At 45.3% G+C, this 16,552-nt stretch overlaps 1 protein-coding gene across 1 annotated transcript; it reads right to left on the bottom strand.

Annotated features, from left to right (window-relative positions):
* Nucleotides 1-809: 809 nt before the first annotated feature.
* LOC108156796 (tyrosine-protein phosphatase vhp-1) lies at nt 810-15,989 on the bottom strand. Its single transcript, XM_017288475.2, has 4 exons — nt 15,233-15,989; nt 13,604-13,765; nt 10,967-11,191; nt 810-3,049 (listed from the first exon to the last, which is right to left on the bottom strand). The coding sequence occupies exons 1-4, from the start codon at nt 15,453-15,455 to the stop codon at nt 2,190-2,192; spliced, it is 1,470 nt and encodes a 489-aa protein (XP_017143964.1). The 5' UTR covers nt 15,456-15,989; the 3' UTR covers nt 810-2,189.
* Between the last annotated feature and the right edge of the window lie 563 nt (nt 15,990-16,552).

Raw genomic sequence — 16,552 nt, 5'->3', positions numbered from 1 at the left:
AGTTATATTTTACATCTTCTTTGTTTTTGATATTCCGTGGAATATTACTAGCTATATAGAACATTTAGCCATGCCCACATAATTTTATACGACTTATAAATACATTTTTTATTTAACTGGCTTGCTCTAAATACTTGCTTTTATTAGATCTTGTCTAAAGAAAGGTTTAAGCGAAATGGGTCAAACAAAAAAACCAAAAAGGATAGTCGTTCATATTGCTCAATTTAGAGATAGAAATTAGAAAGATAAAAATTATATTGAAACATTTTCAGTGAATTAGCAACATTTTTTTTTTGGATGGGGCTCATTGTTGTCAATCGGGTAAAAGAGGTCTTCACCCGATTCAAATAAATACCGAAATATACGGTCTCATTTTCAAAATATAGCGTAAATCGGCTGAACGACTACCGATAATATCGAGTGTTACGCGCCAAAGAGAAATTGGTTGAAAGTGAATGAGTGACAGGGATATGAAGCTGAATGAAATTGATAAATAAACACTATTTATCTCTGGTTTCACGTCGTTAGATCAGATAAACCGATATAGTTTTAAAAAAGATCGGTGTTTTTATGCGATAAGCAGAACCTATCGGCGTTTTATTTTAAAATAACAATTTTATAGCTCACAACTATGGTTTAAAATACCATTTTTGCAGGCATGGCTCATGCTACTTTCATCTGTAGACTCTTTCATGTAGTCTCCGTGTTGTCCATCAGTCTAATTCATCAGATCTCCATTATCATAGCATGTGCAAAACTAGCGTGACATTTGGCGGTTCGGTTTGAAGAAAATAAGCGGCAGGGTTTGGTTATGTTTATAATTTCCGTTTACTTAACACACGGCTAACACACTTTTCGGGTGTAGCTTAGCCTACAAGACTTACGACCTAATACAAATCAATCAAACTGTATTCATCTCACGCTCTTGGTTTACATAAATAACTAAAACTAGAAAACACAAACACAAACTTTCCTCACTTCCAGATTTCATTAAATATATGTGGGGTGTGTGTGTGTGTGTGTGTTGTGGCTATAGCTGTTTGATAAAACTTATAACAGTTTTGATAAGATTTTTCTCGCTTGTGGATATGGCCAAGTGGGTTGGTTTTTGGTTGTTTGGGAAGTGTACGCTTTGGGGTCTGTGTGGCAAGGTAGCAGAAATATAGTTTTCAATTCTCATTGTTCTACGTGAAGTTTTAATAAAGTTTATATTGTAGGCGTGTGTGTGTGTAGATTAGTGTTGGGTAAACATTGCTCATTTTGGTGAACATGTTCACTTGTTCTTTTGTAGTAAGTGAGTCAACTCACTCATATTGCTCACTTGCTCTCTTAGATTGCTCAGTTACTCACTTGCTCAGTTGCTGACTTGCTCACTCAGTTGTTCACTATTCATGCACAGATGGTTCCAAATTTCACTATACTTTCGAATTAGCGACATACTGAATATTTGAAAGAGTAAACAGCTTTGCCGGTAATACAAAAAGTGTGAAGTAAACGCAAATATGAGCAACAGCTGCCAGATCGCAAAATGCCCTTTGAGGAGCAAAATTGCGCAAAAAGTGAGTAGAGAACAAGTGAACAACAAAGAACAAGTGAACAAAAAAGAACAGCTTGGAAGGAACATGTTCAGTTGCTCACTTAAGTGAACAACTCTTTTTTGTTCACTCACTCATGAGCAACACAACACTAGTGTAGATATAGTTAAGATTCGCTTAGTGTCTAGGTGGAGCTTTTTATGATATAAATTAAACTAATTAACATATACGAGGTTTTCATTTTTCTCTTGAACAACTGATGATAGTTTCTGCACAAGAGCAGATCCCCTGCCCATCAATTCCAGTTGGTTCTTTTGGATTACATAGTTTGTTTCTTGTTGGTTGGGGTGTTTTGAAATACATTTACAAAAGCTCTTAGCAGTATCAATCGACGTCAGATCCGGTCTTCGATCTGACGATCCAATTGGTATTCCGTCTGGCCCAGGAGCAGACATCCCTTAGGTACGGTGTATGTACAATTCAAATTCAAAAATTTACACGTTCCAGTCTCCAGGCGCCGTGACGCAGTTCTCTCGTCCGATCCACGTCCATGCTGATGTTGGTACATAGGAATACCCAATTTGCATCACCCAAATGTATACACATAAATTTCAGTTTTTTCACAGCTGCTTGGTGGCGGCACGGCTCCGTTTCTCAGTCCCGTGACGCGGCCAAAGCCACATTATTGTTGTTGCTGCTTTTGTTCTTGGGAGCATCCTGCATGACCAGTTGCTGCTGTGGCAGTGTCTTACAGCTGGGCGTGGCTGGGGCAAAGTTAACGGATAGGCAGGATATGGATTTTGGTAAAAGCGACAGCGGGGGCGCGTAGCTGGACTCAAGATTGAGCCGGAGCTTTGCGGGGGAGTTGCGCTTGAAGAGGGCCAGCTGCCGCGTCGGCGATGCGGCGGAGGACGATGATGCGGAGCAGGCGGATGCTGTGGATAGCAGGGAGCAGATACCGCTGCTGCTGGAGGAGCAGGGAGAATCCAGTTCGGAGACTGCGGCCGCGGCCGAGGTGCTAGGCGCCTCATCGTCCGGCGTAATGGGCGGTGAGGTGAGTCGCGATGAGCAGTTGCTGCCCGCGAAGCTACCGGCGCCGCTGTCCACGTCGTCATAGTCGTACACATCCTCGTCCATGGCCTCGCTGTCGGACTTGGACTTGCGCTGCTGATGCAGCTCCTCTTCCTCCTCCCGCTCTCGCTCGGGCTGCTCTACCAGTTGACTAGAATGGGATACCGGAGATCCCGCCGGTGATCCGGCTGATGTGGGGGCGCTGTGCGGCGAGGCTGGTGCCAGCACGCCGCTCTTGCGCAGGCTCTGCTCCAGCTCAAGCAGCTGGCCCATGAAGTTGAGGTTGGGCGAGATGATGGGTCGCGCCACTTTCACCAGCTTGTAGGCCTCCAGCAGCGAGAGCGCCTTATGCCGCATGACGTAGGCAATGGCGATGGTGGCACTGCGCGAGATGCCCGCATGGCAGTGCAGCAGGACGCGGGAACCCGTTTTGCGTGCCTCTTCTGCAATGGAACAAAGAGAAAGATGGGGGATCGGTTAGTAATTGATAAAGTGCTGATGATTTGCATAAAACAATCTGGAATCGATGGAAATGATTGCTCTTGCCCTCCTCCTCCCCCTGCCAACCCCTTCCCTATTCTATTGCACACACACACACACACACTGCGAGAGGGAGTGGGAGAGCGAGACGGTCAGAGAGAAACTTTTTGTGCCCGTTGTGTTGTTGGCTGTCAAAGCTTTGATGATGTTGCTGGCAGTTTCTCGTGCTCTCGCTCACGCTGTTGATATTGGTGCTGGCTGTCGATAATGCCTACACTTGTAGTGGTGTGCACACACCAATACTGCTTGCTTGGGCTCGCTCGCTCCCTCTCCCACTCTCTAGCTGCTGCTGCTGTGTGAATTTTGTTGGATGAGTCATCGCAACCATACGAAGCGAACAGCGTTTTCTGGCTGCTGCCGACGCTTATTGACAGAACATTTTTATACGCCGCACACACGCGCAAACACACACACACACAACACATGCACGTGGGCACATTAACTCATAATTTACGCTGTTATTTTGGGGAAAGATAAGCAGAAGCAGAGGAAGAGGAAGAGGCAGCGCGAGCGGCAGAGGAAGATGAAAAAGAAGAATCCATGCAGCAGCATACGGCGTACTTTTTTCTCGCAGGCTCATCACAAACGGTAATGTGAAGCCACCACCCGAAAAAAAATAATCGCAATCTAATCAGAAAGCACACGCACGCACACAATTGTAAAGTTTTGTGTAGAATAGTATTATTTGGAGTGGGGTGGGGTCTGTGGAGTGAGGTATGTGGTGTGGTGTCGTGGGGAGCATTTCCTAATCGATGGTTACTCATAATGCAAACAGGCGTCCCAGCACTTGTCTGATTTCCAAACATTTACAGCCGATAACGGGGCAAAGCAGAGCCTGCCTTCCTGCTGCAGCAGTCAGTCAATTAGTCACCAGGCAGGCAGGCAGGCGCCTGTCTCCTGCACACCCTCCCTCCCCATTCCATGGGTAATGAATGTGATATCAGCGATAAAGCTGGCAACAATCGTTACAGAATTGCAATACTGTCAACCTTACCCCCGTCCCTACCAGCCACCTTGTAGGGGAGGTTGTTTTCCAACTGAAGTGGGTGGGAGATATCAATGTATTTGATTTATCAATGAATGGGCTCAAAGTAGACAGCGATAAGGCAATGGGGTAGCGGCAGCGGCAGCCCCTACCACACTATTTCGAGTACTCCTCCCATTCGCCATTTCTAGCCGGAGTCAAGTAAAATCAAATCGAGTTACCTCGTATCAGAGGCGGCAATGAAATGGCAATTATAAAGTAACAGAATGGGAAAATCCATAATAAATAAATAATGCCGATAAGCAATCCCAGGTACTAGAGTACCCGAAATTTACGTCAGATTCTCCGAAACGGGCTATTGGCTAAGAGCCCGGCCTCATGGGGAGGGGCCTTCCCTTCCCATAGAGGGGGCCTTCACATGGAGTAGACTAGCCAAAAATAACCACTCCGATCTGAGAGTGAGCTAGAGGCATAGAGATGGAGAGATGGTCATTAAGCGTACAATGGCAGACAATTGGTCACCGTCCGACGTCCGGCGTCCGTCCCCGTCATCGGCCGAGTCGCACGGCGCTCATAAATCCTCTTAGTTAATGACCCCGTCGCGCAGACAGTTAAAATCGCGCATAAAGCGCGCCGTAAACGCGCCGCCCGGCCGCACACACAACAGCCATACATGACTCATGTGGCTAGAAAAAGTCCAAGCAGTAGACAAGAGGAGGGTTGAAGGAGAAAGGAGTTCGTCTACAAGTTTTGCAATAAGAGAAAGAGAGAGTATAGAGTAGAAGAGTAAAGGTTGTACTCTTTTCTCTCTTTTGAGCTGATTTTAGTTGATCAAGAACAAGGAGGAATGGTGAAGGTAGAGGCAAAACAGAAGCTTTGAGTAGAAGTAGCACTCGAATATCTGTAGTTCGACTCTCTCCCATTCTTTGGGAGAACTTTAAAGTTCCTAGAGGAAGAGCAGACAAAGATGTTTAGCACTACGGCCTGAACTAATTTATTAATTGCTCTAATTATGGCTCTAACTGATTGATCTCTTGTCATGCAAAGGTTTTCTTTCCCACTCAAAAGAAACCAGCTTGTCAAGCTCTTTCTCTCTCTCTCTCTCACTCAATTGATTGATCTCCCATTCGAGAGTGTTCTTCCCAAGCTCCGTCTATGTCGATTGTTTATTGTTGATTTCTCGACAGTTTTAACGGAATCGAGTCCCCGCGTTTACTCATTGGGGAATTAGGGAAAATTATGGACTGTTTGTTTGTTGGTTTTTGCTTTGCATATTTCTAGGGATTTTGTTTGTTTACTGCCAAAGCGGAACTCGAAAGCTGCGCAAACGCATTCCATGCTGGCTGGGGCCCATGGGATTATCGGGAAACCGGGCTTAGGCAATGGTTGACTGTCATATGTTTATGGGGTCTGACTGTGCCCGTAGTGGATGGGGATTACTAATCAATAGTTAACCAGAAAGCGGGGGGCGGACGTACGGACGGTCGGGCGACACTTATGAGTAAGCCCCCTGTACACCGGGCGCCGCATAGTCCGGCGATGAGTGATCCCCAGTCGTGTCTCCATATTGTACCTCTCTGACATGCCTATAATGGGGCAATGGACATTCATAGGGCTGCTGCCGCTGCTGTTGCTGCTGTCTGACGATGCGTCGTCGTGACTCCATTTCGGGGCACGCTGATGCTGATTGCCGCCGATGCGTAATGCCAACATTGGGTAGTCCCCACACCCCACTGCCTGCCTCGAAACCTATAGCGCCCGCTGATGATTAAGTGCAGCAGCAGTTCTATAATACCCTTTGCAAAGGGTAATATGATTTCGGTGGATAGAAAGGCCTACTACGTATCGTATAACTTTACAACCAATCAGCAAGGGTATCAAAAGTTTCGGTCCTCTTTTTCTTTGCTTTTTTGTGGGACAATTGGCGGTGGTGCGTCATGGCTGATGGCTCAGAAGTGGGCCAAGTGGCAGACAACTGTCTGACAGCCTTACACACATCTCTCTCCCTCTCTCTCTTTCTTTGCATATCCCGACATACAACGGAGATGATGATGATGATGATGACTACGTCTCGGTCTTGTTCTCATTCTTCCAATCCCAATGTATCATTTCACTTTTGTTCGATGATTAAGCCCAGGGGTCACTCGCAGTGAGCAGTTCCTCCTCCTGCGCAACTCCTCTCTGAGTCATGGCCAGAAACGGCAACGGAATCAGAACTGAAAACAGAAACTCAAACTGAAACATGGAACATGATATGTGAGTGTGAGTAAGTGAGTGTTTGTCCAGCAACAAGTAGTTTTTGTTTATGTTGAAATATTTAATTACTTTCGGAGACTGTTTATCATTAAGAATGCCCGCTTACTCATGCCCAAGTCTGAGTTCCAGTCTCCGGTTCGGAGAACGCGTCTCCGAGTGGATTCTGAAAGCGGCAGGTGCCAGGATAACCAAATGTCGATAAGGCAGCCTCATGAATCATCATCGTACACACTCACACTCACGTACTCAAACAGAGGCAGAGATTAAGACAAGGATGGACATACATATATGTATGTACACTTGACCTTCAACTTGGCGAAGCTCGACTTTGACGTGTCGCCTCGCGGCGTCGAGTCATACGGAAACAACAAAAGCTCGGCTCAGATCAGCCTGGCCTGCACTTTGAAGTCGCCTTCAACTCACTCCGAATAGTGAGTTGAGTGGAGTGGAGGGGCATCTCTTGGGGTCTCGCACGTATCGTGATTCATAAAGAGCCTGCGCAACAACAACAACAACAACAACAACAAAATGAATGTTTCATAAACAAATTGCGCGCAAAATATAAACTGCGCGGGCGCAAATGTCTCAGCCAAAAGAAAGGGGGAGGCACTGCGGAAGCGTGGGCGTGGGTGTGGGCGTGGGCAGGGCCCTCTGCTGGGGCCTGTGCGTACCCTGTAAAATGATTAAGTGTTTTATAATTTGTGCGCATTTCTTCTCTCCTCTGTCCTCCCGCCCCTCCCTAACCAGCCATCCGTGCGCCCGGCACAACACCGAAACGCAAATTTCGAATTCCTGTGCGAAGATTTTGTCGGTTTATTTTGCTCGTTTCTGCACTTTATAAATAGCCGGCTGACGAATATTGAAATTATGTGTGCTCGGGGGCCAACAAAAATGTCACCTCGAGGCCGGGGCCCGCACTGTTTCGCTTTTTGTTGTTGTAGTTGCCAACGGATTTTCGATTACTCATGTATCTTGCAGGATGGTTCGAGTGCGAGCGAGTCGGGCATACTGGTATACAGTGGTCGCACGGATATAAGATCATCCACAAAACCATGCGACCACCACTAATTTTTGTGTTTGGAATCGTTTTTAAAACAAATTAAATGGTTATACATAATTTGGAAATTTAAATTAATAAGGTAAATCAAATTATTCTAATTATTCTATTGAAGGCCCACTGTGCACCCAAAGTTTTATCTAATCAACTGTCCGTCTGCTGTTATACTCCAACATACTCATACATACATACATACATACACATCTATGTATGTATGTATGTACATAGGTACATATGCACGTACATATGCTATCAACGAATGAGTCGCAGAGGGGGCTCCATTCCAAGTTTACTTAGCTGGGCCAGTGTCTACGTATAGATTAAGTTAGTTTGCCAAAGAGGCCTCTGTTGGCTGATAAGTTGATAGCCCGATAACTCGGGCGCACAAATAATAGGTACAGTCACAGTCCATACAGACAAGGTGGCGATAGGGGCCCTACTATTGTAGATAAGAATTTTCTCGCCAGCAAGGATGTAGAATGATCGAGACAATATGTACTAAGGAGCGATAATCTTCAACAACGCAAAGTAAAGTCCTTGTAGAACAGATCTCAGTTTATACATATCCTTATCGGGAAAAGCCATTGTACAATTGTGCGTATAACAAACAGTACTGTTACCGTTCAATTTCCTGACAATTGAAGCTTTGATTACTTTCTAGGCCAAGTGGCCGCCTCTTTATCATGCATGTTAATGACACAGCATAATGACATTAGCATTAGCATTGCCCGATCGAGCCGACAAGACGACCCGACCAACGACAATACACACAGTCGTCGCGTCGGCCCTCGAACTGTGCTGTCGCCTAATGAGCCTCGGGTTTGGCTTTGGCTTTGGCTCTGCCCGCGTCGCTGCCAACGTTGAGCTCATTTCAAGCTTTGCTTCACATAGCGGGCCTTCCTCTGGCCACCGTCACCTCTCCCCGACCAACACAAACTACTTCTATACTACCATTCCCCTTCCACATAAAAGTGTGCAGCACACCAAGTGCTGTTATAATGAATGGAGGAGACGGACAATGAGAAATCATAAGTTGTACGAACAATCATAAACAGAAAGAAACGAAATAAAATATAATAATAATAATAAGCATAAGGTGACGACGGCAGGCCAAAAAAACGAATGCGCAAAAGGCACCAAGCAGCAAACACGGCGCAGCAGCAGCGGCAGCGACGGTAACGGCGGCAGAGCCGAAATCATGACTCATGCACTCAGTACAGTATATATTCTCCTCTTCTTCCTCCTCTACCTCCTCCTCCTTCTCCACCACTGATGTTACTTCGTGCCTGAGTACTAATGTGTGTTTGGTTGGGCAGTATGAGTGAGTGTGAGAACGAGGGAGAGGGGGCATTTATAAAAATAATACTTGAGCATGTTTAACAGGGTGAGGTGAGGAGTTGAGGTGGTGTATGTGGCTAGTGGGTGGTGGGTGGTGGGTGGATTGTGGAGATGGGGAGGATGCTAACAGCAACAACACAGAGATATGCATTATGACTGATACTGACAGCAACAACAAAGAATAGGATGAGAGCAGGAGCTACACCAAAATCAGACAACAAAAGAAATGAAGAGAGCGAAGTAGCCAGCAGCAGCAGCTGTTGCTGCTCACGCACCGCACCTGACATCCGCACCAGCAACGAGAGCAACAACATTCGAGGCCACGCACAAGGATAACCCAAAAGCGAAACGATGACGACGATGACTCATAAACAGGAACAGAAATGTTTATAAAAATAGAACATATGCCAAAGAGCAGAGGCCCGAGGAGAGCAGAACAACGGCGGGCAGCTGGCTGGCGGGGGTGAAGTGCCGTTTTGGCGGCGCAATAAATAGCAACAATAAGACGAAAGAAAAATCGATGCGGATGGTTGAATACTCGTACTACACAAGGAGCGTGTGCCTCGAGACACTCTCTTCCTCTCTCTCTCTCTCTCTTACTTTTTGTATGTGTGTGTGTGTGTGTGTGTGTTTGTGAGGCGGCTGTTCCACATTGCATTGTGAACGAGCGACGATGAGTCATGCGATGTCGGCACAGTGGTGGCAAAAAATACGTTTACAGTTCGGCCCCAAAAACCAAAGGCAGGAGGTATCGGAAAGGACAACCCTTATCAGAAAGGACGTTTGTGGTTAGATATCCTGCTTGTTGTTGTTAGTGCTGCTGCTGCTGCTGTTGTTGGTAATCACCATAAAATTTCCATTATCCGAGAAAATCTCTGGTCTCACATTATGCAAAGGCAAAGTAAAAGCAAAGCAAATAAGAAAATCCAAACGCAGGAGCAGGCAACGTCATAGCAGCCGAAGCCCGAAGTCGGAACACAGTAACGGCAATGGGCAACGACACAACTGCGACGACAACGTTGCCGCCGCCATGCTGTCTGCCAACGCCAACACGCAATAGCAACAACAATGCGACGATGCCAACGACGAAGGAGAGCGAAGGAAAAGGAGCATGGTCGTCTCGTCGCTGTTCTGCTTCTTGTCCACACCGCCGTAATTAGGCAAGCACACACGCATTCAGATTTGTATGTGTGTGAGTGTAGGGGAGATTGGAACAGTGATTCGAAAGGGTTTCAGTATTATATTGCAATGGAAACTAAATAGAATATTCTTCTATTCAGAAACCACAATTCCCTCCGATCATGAGTGGAGGTCGGTCGCTATCAATCAGTCGTAGTCGCACTGGCCGACGCCGCCCACATCTTGTTTTAAATGAAATATTTGCACTGCTTTAATCAGAGACACAATATAACATCTATAAGAACTACAAAGCTCGTGCTCGCACGTGCCGAGAAATTAGCTGGTCAAACAAAAAATACAATATAAAAATACGTTGATGAACAACTTTAGCCAGAGAAAATGGAAATGGAAAAATGCGATTGACGTCAGCAGTATATTCCATGGCTAAAGCGCTCTGCCTTTGCCTCTGCCTCTCTCTCTCTATATCTGTTTCTTTTCTTTTTATTTCCATCTCTATCTAGAGACATTGTGTGTATTATTATTATTTTCATTTAAAATTAACAAAAGTATATGTATGCATGTACGGATGGAAATTTGCTGAAGGCAGCACAAAACACAAAGAAAACAACACACACACACAGAAAAAAAGTCAATAACGAATTTTCCACAGGCCAAAAAGAAAGGCAAGTGGAAGCCAGACTAAGCCGTTATGCAAAAAAAAAAAAACTACAAATAAGCCCGCCCCAACCACAACCTCTGCAAGACAGGCCCCCCGCCTCTCTCCACCCTTCGAAATGAGCCAGGCAGGCAGGCCCGCAAGGCATCCAATAACAAGTCACGTTTGGCAATCGCCAGAGATGATGACTAAGCTAAGTAACTCGGGATTCTTAGACATTTTGGGGCACGGATTTTTCATGGAATCGCTTTTTTAAAACTTTACACGAAAATAAGATAGAATACTCTTGAAAAATATTTTCCTAATCTCGAGCTAATATTTGAGCAATATCTCTAATCTGAGTTGAGAATTTTTCCAGAATCTGAAATGATTTGCAACAAAATACTCACCAATGAAATCGTAGGCCTCCTGGAAGTATTGCTTGATATTCTGATGGGGCGTATCGCTGGCAGGTATTTGCATATACTTGAGGCCCTGCAGATGACTCTCGCTGGGACTTTGGCAGGTAACGTTCAGCACACAGTTGGCGCCCACGCTGCTCGGATCAACGGCGTCGCGGCCATTGCCCAGCAATAGATGTGGGAAGACTGGCGAGGCGGGATGTGTTTCAATGTCTGAAAGAGAGATAGATAGATATATTGAGAGAGGGACAGAGACAGGGACAGGGATCATTAGTTTTTATGAGTACATAATGGAAAAGTTCTTCAATTCGAAATTCTCGATTGTCGGTGGTGGGGGTGGCCATACAAACTTTTCATTGTTTGGTTGGGGCTAATTGTCTGTGGGGTTCTCTGGTTCGGGATGCGATAGGATAGGAATGGAAGCTCTATGCTTGCTCTATGGAAGTTTGCCAATTTGCGATGTCATGCAACAAAAGAGCCACACACAAATGATCATCAGTGATCATTGAGCTGTACATGATAATGACGATGATGATGTTGATGATAGTCTGCCCCGGCATGGCCTGGCCCTGTTTTGTTGTGTATATCTATTGTTGTGCGATTCGGTTTTGTATACAACGTCTAAATTTTCTACAACAAATTGTTTATTTTCCTTCTCTTTCGGCCGTCTGTTTCGATTTGTTTTGTTTCGTTTCGTCTGCTGTTGATGTTGCATGAGTCACCGTGCCACACAGGCACCGTCCCAGTCCCAGTCCCCACCCCCACCCCCGTCCCATTTCCCATACCCCATACCCCATTCCCAGGCACAGTTCAGTTCGGTTCAGTTTTATTGGCAGCTCTTTGGCTGTGGGCGAAGCAGAAGGAGGGAGTTGAGAAGGAGGGTGGGTTGCCGTTTTCCGTTGCGGCAGTCGTCGTCGTCGTCGTCGAGTTCGTAGCACTTTCAATGAGGCGCACAATTGTTTTTATACCCTAGCTAAAGGCATTACAGCTTTTCCCAGGAGATTGCCATGCTGAGAAGGAATCATTTGCGTCGGTCGATGTTACGTCCATTTTTTCTCAGAAAACTAGTTCTTCCAGTTTTATAGAAGCTTTAGATAGACCGATCAGGAAGTAGTAGTATATACTACAACAGGCGCCAGGATTTGATCACTTAAACACTCATGTTGTTAAGAAAAAGTTTATTTTATTAAGGCAATCTCTTCTTCTCCAAAGAGTATTTCAACCTTCGGTCTTGTGTTGGTTGGGCGCCTGTATCGTATCTATAATTGTGCACCGTCCAACTAATGTATCTCTAGGGCCTAGAGCCAGACCCAGGCCAGCGTACGCCCTGCGGTTTTGACTATTACGAGTATGTACTCTGCACCCTGCGGTACCTCCTCCCGAACACCACCCAGCTAATTCATCGATTATTTGTCATACGCTCGCGTGTTAATTGATAGCAGCACCGAGGAGTCATGGCAACCCATGGCCGTTCTTTTTTTCGGGTGCCTGCACTTTGTGGGTCACACGGAAATCACATGCATTAGTCATCGCCTCGAGAACACACGGTGCAGGGCGGGGGAAAACTTTTGCACGTAAAGATGATTGTCATGGCATTTACGCCAGAGCCACCGCAGCGCAGCACTGATAGTCGTAGTAAAGCCATTGCGTACACAGTCCAAATGCAATTAACAGATTTCATAAATATTTTACCAGTGACTCAATTGTGGGGATCGCGTAAACAGAAATTGCAAATGCATGGCAACAAAACGCGAAAAGTCAAGTGGATGGCCAGCAGCAGGGTGCGATGAAGCGAGAGGGTGCTAGCTATACTTATTACAGTTGTGCGTAAGCACTGAAAGCACTCATTCGCTCTCTCTCTCTCTTTCTTTCACTGAGCGAGGAACAAGGAAACAACAGTGCGATGCGATCACACGCCTGTCAGGTGAGAGAGAAGGAGAGACACTCCCCCACCCATCACCCCTGGTCAGACACACAGAGCCAGACTCGGAGCAGGGTAAATGAGTAATGTCCGAGAGTTTGACATTGAAATTTGCACTGCTGTTGTTGTGAATATTGTTTTGCATGTGTTTTACTGCTTGCATACTTCTCATATACTACATACTATGTACATATGTATGTACGGCCGATTTCATAACGTGCAAAAATAAAAGGTAACGCGAATAACAGATGCCAAGGGAGAGCAGAGTGAGAGAGAGCACGCGTTTTGTCATGTTTATCTCACAGCACGTGCCAAAACAAAAACAAAATTGTTTCGTTTTTTTTTTCAAGTTAATCAACGCTTAGCTAGAGCCACAGAGAGGGGACGTAGGGTGGTAAGGGGGGATGGCGGAAAGATTATATGACAGTTTCAGACAATTTATCGCCATGTTGATAGATAGTGGCTGGAGGGGCGGGAGCAGGGGAACGGGTGATAGTGATAGGGAGAGATCGAGTCTAAGCTTCGACAGAGTAGGAAATGAAAAGCAATGAAAAGCACAAATACGCTGTTGCACTGCATGCAAATGTGCAAGTAAAGAACAACCGAGAGAGATTGCTCAATCAGTTCCGCTCTTGATAGAAAAGTGAGCCACAGCCGGTTCACTGGGGGGTACGTTCACTTCGGAGACAGTTGCCGCTACTCACCATAGACCGCTGGGCTGGAGCAGCTGCGCATCAGTGGCGGCGTCCGTCCGCCGCCATTCATTGCCGTGGACGATGACGTCGTCGATGTCACTTGCTGCTGCTGCTGCTCGTCACATGCCAGATTCTCCCTGGACCGCTTGTTGGGATAGTCCTTCTGATTAGCTGCAAGGGAGAGAAAATATTGCAGATTTACAAAATTTGTATAGCCGTTTGTTTCAGTAATTTGCTTAATTTTATACCAAATGATGTCAGCACTTGGGATAGCGCGAAAAACTTGTCGCGCCAAGTCCCAGTCGGAGTCGAATAAACCGCAGAGTATTTCGACTGCTTGCTCACTGCTTGCCAGCACTGACGTAAGACACTTATTTCGGCAGCGGAGTGTGCTTGCTTGATTAGCGTCGAAATGCAGAGACCCCAACTTTTCCAATTTCGCTTATCGGCGTGAATGGACAGAAACAGAAACGGAATTTGAGAACGTATTGCGTATCTTCTGCTCTATTCGAGAGAGAACTGACCTTATCAGCTGTGGTGTGCTGTTGGAGCATAGACATTTTGTCTTTTTATGCTGGCTGTTCCTACAACTACTACTATTGGAGGCACAAAATTGCTGTTATCAGCCCAAGCGACCTCAAAAGCCAAAATAACTGAAAACAAAAAAAACAACAATATTTTCACTGCGGGCAGCAGGAAATGTTGTGTTGGCTGGCACTGTAGTTGTAGTTGTTGTTTGCGGCTAGTAAAACAAGTAAAATTGCATGCCAATGCACTACACACACACGTACACGCGCAACCACTCAAACACGCGCCCAGAGGCGCCTGGTATTCAAAAGAGGGGCTTTGACTTAACAGTGACAGCATACCATTTAAATTCAACTGTTTTTGATTTACCGAATTGAGCTACATTCCCAAAAGGAGTGTTAGACCACCCTTTAACAACCTTTTTTCCCTGCCGCCACTGCATACACATATGCAACTCTCCCTCTATCCCTATCTCAGTCTGACTCCCTCTCGCGCATGTCTCCACCAACTTAGTTTCGAAGTTGTTGCTGAGGCTGTTGCTGTTTCTCATTCTCCTGCTTCATTTTCCTCTTCTTCGCCTGCTGCTGCTGCTGGTGTTGTTACTGTTGTTGCTGTTGTTGTGCCGCTGAATTCGTACTCGAAAGGTCGTTTCAAAGCGGGTTTTCTGTCGCCGCGGCCAGAGCGTTGCCAGGCCGCCGCAGAAACCTGCTTTGCTTTACATTTTTTTGTATTTGTATTTCTTTTTTTAACCAGCCCAGCCAGCCCAGAGCCAGAGTTAAAAGCCAGCGAGCGAAACGCTTCTTTTGCTTTTATTTTTGAGAGACACGCGAATTGTGAGTCACGTATGAAGTAGAAACCGACTCTCGACAGAGTCGTTTTTTTTCCTTTCTGAAATGGAGAAGGCAGCACTGACGCTTGCGTGGGTCCCCTCCTCGCCTACTCCCCATCTACACCCTGTCCATCGACACAGTCAAGCGCAAAGTAAACAGCGGTAAAATGCTTAAGAGATTAGTCTCTCTGTCTCCCTCTCTCTCTTCCTATCCTTTTGAGATTGGTTCAAGTGTAATCTTAATATAAATGATATTGTACTTGTACTCGTTTTTTACTTACCACCAATGCGATTGTTGTTGTTCGTGTTTTGGATTGGCATAAATAACAGAAGACACGGCGCTTCTCGCTTTATCCGCATTTTCATTTCACTTTTATGACTCACGCTGTTGCTGTCTCCGTCGCACTCACAGCAGTTGCGTGTTGTTGACGTTGCCGTAGTGTTGTTGCTGCTGCTGGCGCTCTTGTTGTTGTTGGTGCTTTTCGTTGCTCGATTCACACACATGCAGGCACACACACAAACACACACGTAAAACTGTTTTAAATTTGATATTTATTCCAGCTCTTTGGTACTATGCATGTATATAATCTGTTATTATTGGTGGGGTGCGTATTGGTTTATTAGATAATCCCAGGCGGAGGCGACACTTGTTGAGTGGCTGCCACTTCCCGTTAGTTATGCTGTGTTGCAACTCGAGTTGTATTTCCACTTGTTGCGCGCTTGTCTCAGGCCTTTTCACGCGCGCACATTTGTCTCATTAACCAAAGTTGTTGTTGTGGCTGGGGCTTTGATTGGACTATTACGCGCGGGATTCTTCTTTTTGTTGTTGATTGCTCGATGATGGGATGCTCTTTCTCTAGTTAAAGAACCAGGCAATCCCAAATATATCAACTTCTATCTGAATATTTCTCTCCCCTGACGAACGAAACACGTTCGTTCACGTTAAACTCGATTTTGAACGGTAGAACTATGAGTCTCGATCAACAGACAAAAGTCGACGTGCTCGACGAAAATTCAAACGTGAATGAGGAGCATGTTTGGGGCGGCAAGGCCGTTTAACGCAGTGTGACCGCGGACTTTTCGTTAAAATATACCGCCCAACCCTTAGAAATATACCAACATATAAAATCTCATTTCTAAAATATGCCGTAAATATACTGACGAATTCAAGTTCTTTTTACATATTCCTCGATTTTGATCTTCCGTGCAATATTACTATATATATAGCACATTTAGCCATGCCCACATAATTTTATACGATTAATGAAACAATTTTCTACAAGATTGGATAGTTTTTAATCCTTGTTTTTATTCCATTTCTATATAAAGTTGAAAATAAAATTTAATAGATTGATGAATTTTCGTGGATAATTTTGTTAATACCCACTGGTCGGGTTAATCGTTTTCTGTTCTCTAATAGGAAATTAAATTCCTCGATTTTGATATTAGGTTTAGGATTACTAGATGGCTAAGACCCTGAGCGCTGAACACATAATTTTTTCCCATGGATGATTCCATTTTCTACAAGACTGCAAGTACTCCATTTTATTTAATGTATGGACCCTATATCCTTAATGTAACAGTAAAATACTGTTTTTTAA

The sequence above is a fragment of the Drosophila miranda genome, chromosome 2 (assembly GCF_003369915.1).
Source record: "Drosophila miranda strain MSH22 chromosome 2, D.miranda_PacBio2.1, whole genome shotgun sequence".
Lineage (NCBI taxonomy): Eukaryota > Metazoa > Arthropoda > Insecta > Diptera > Drosophilidae > Drosophila > Drosophila miranda.
Note: the sequence above shows the minus strand (reverse complement) of the source record. Positions and strands in the feature narration are given on the sequence as shown.

Coding starts and splice junctions, on each gene's coding strand:
- LOC108156796 (XM_017288475.2), bottom strand. CDS start 15,455: ATGTGTGTGAATCGAGCAACGAAAAGCACCAACAACAACAAGAGCGCC. Junction 11,192..13,603: donor CTCCAGCCCAGCGGTCTATG/GTGAGTAGCGGC, acceptor TCTCTCTTTCAG/ACATTGAAACACATCCCGCC. Junction 3,050..10,966: donor GGAGGCCTACGATTTCATTG/GTGAGTATTTTG, acceptor GTTCCATTGCAG/AAGAGGCACGCAAAACGGGT.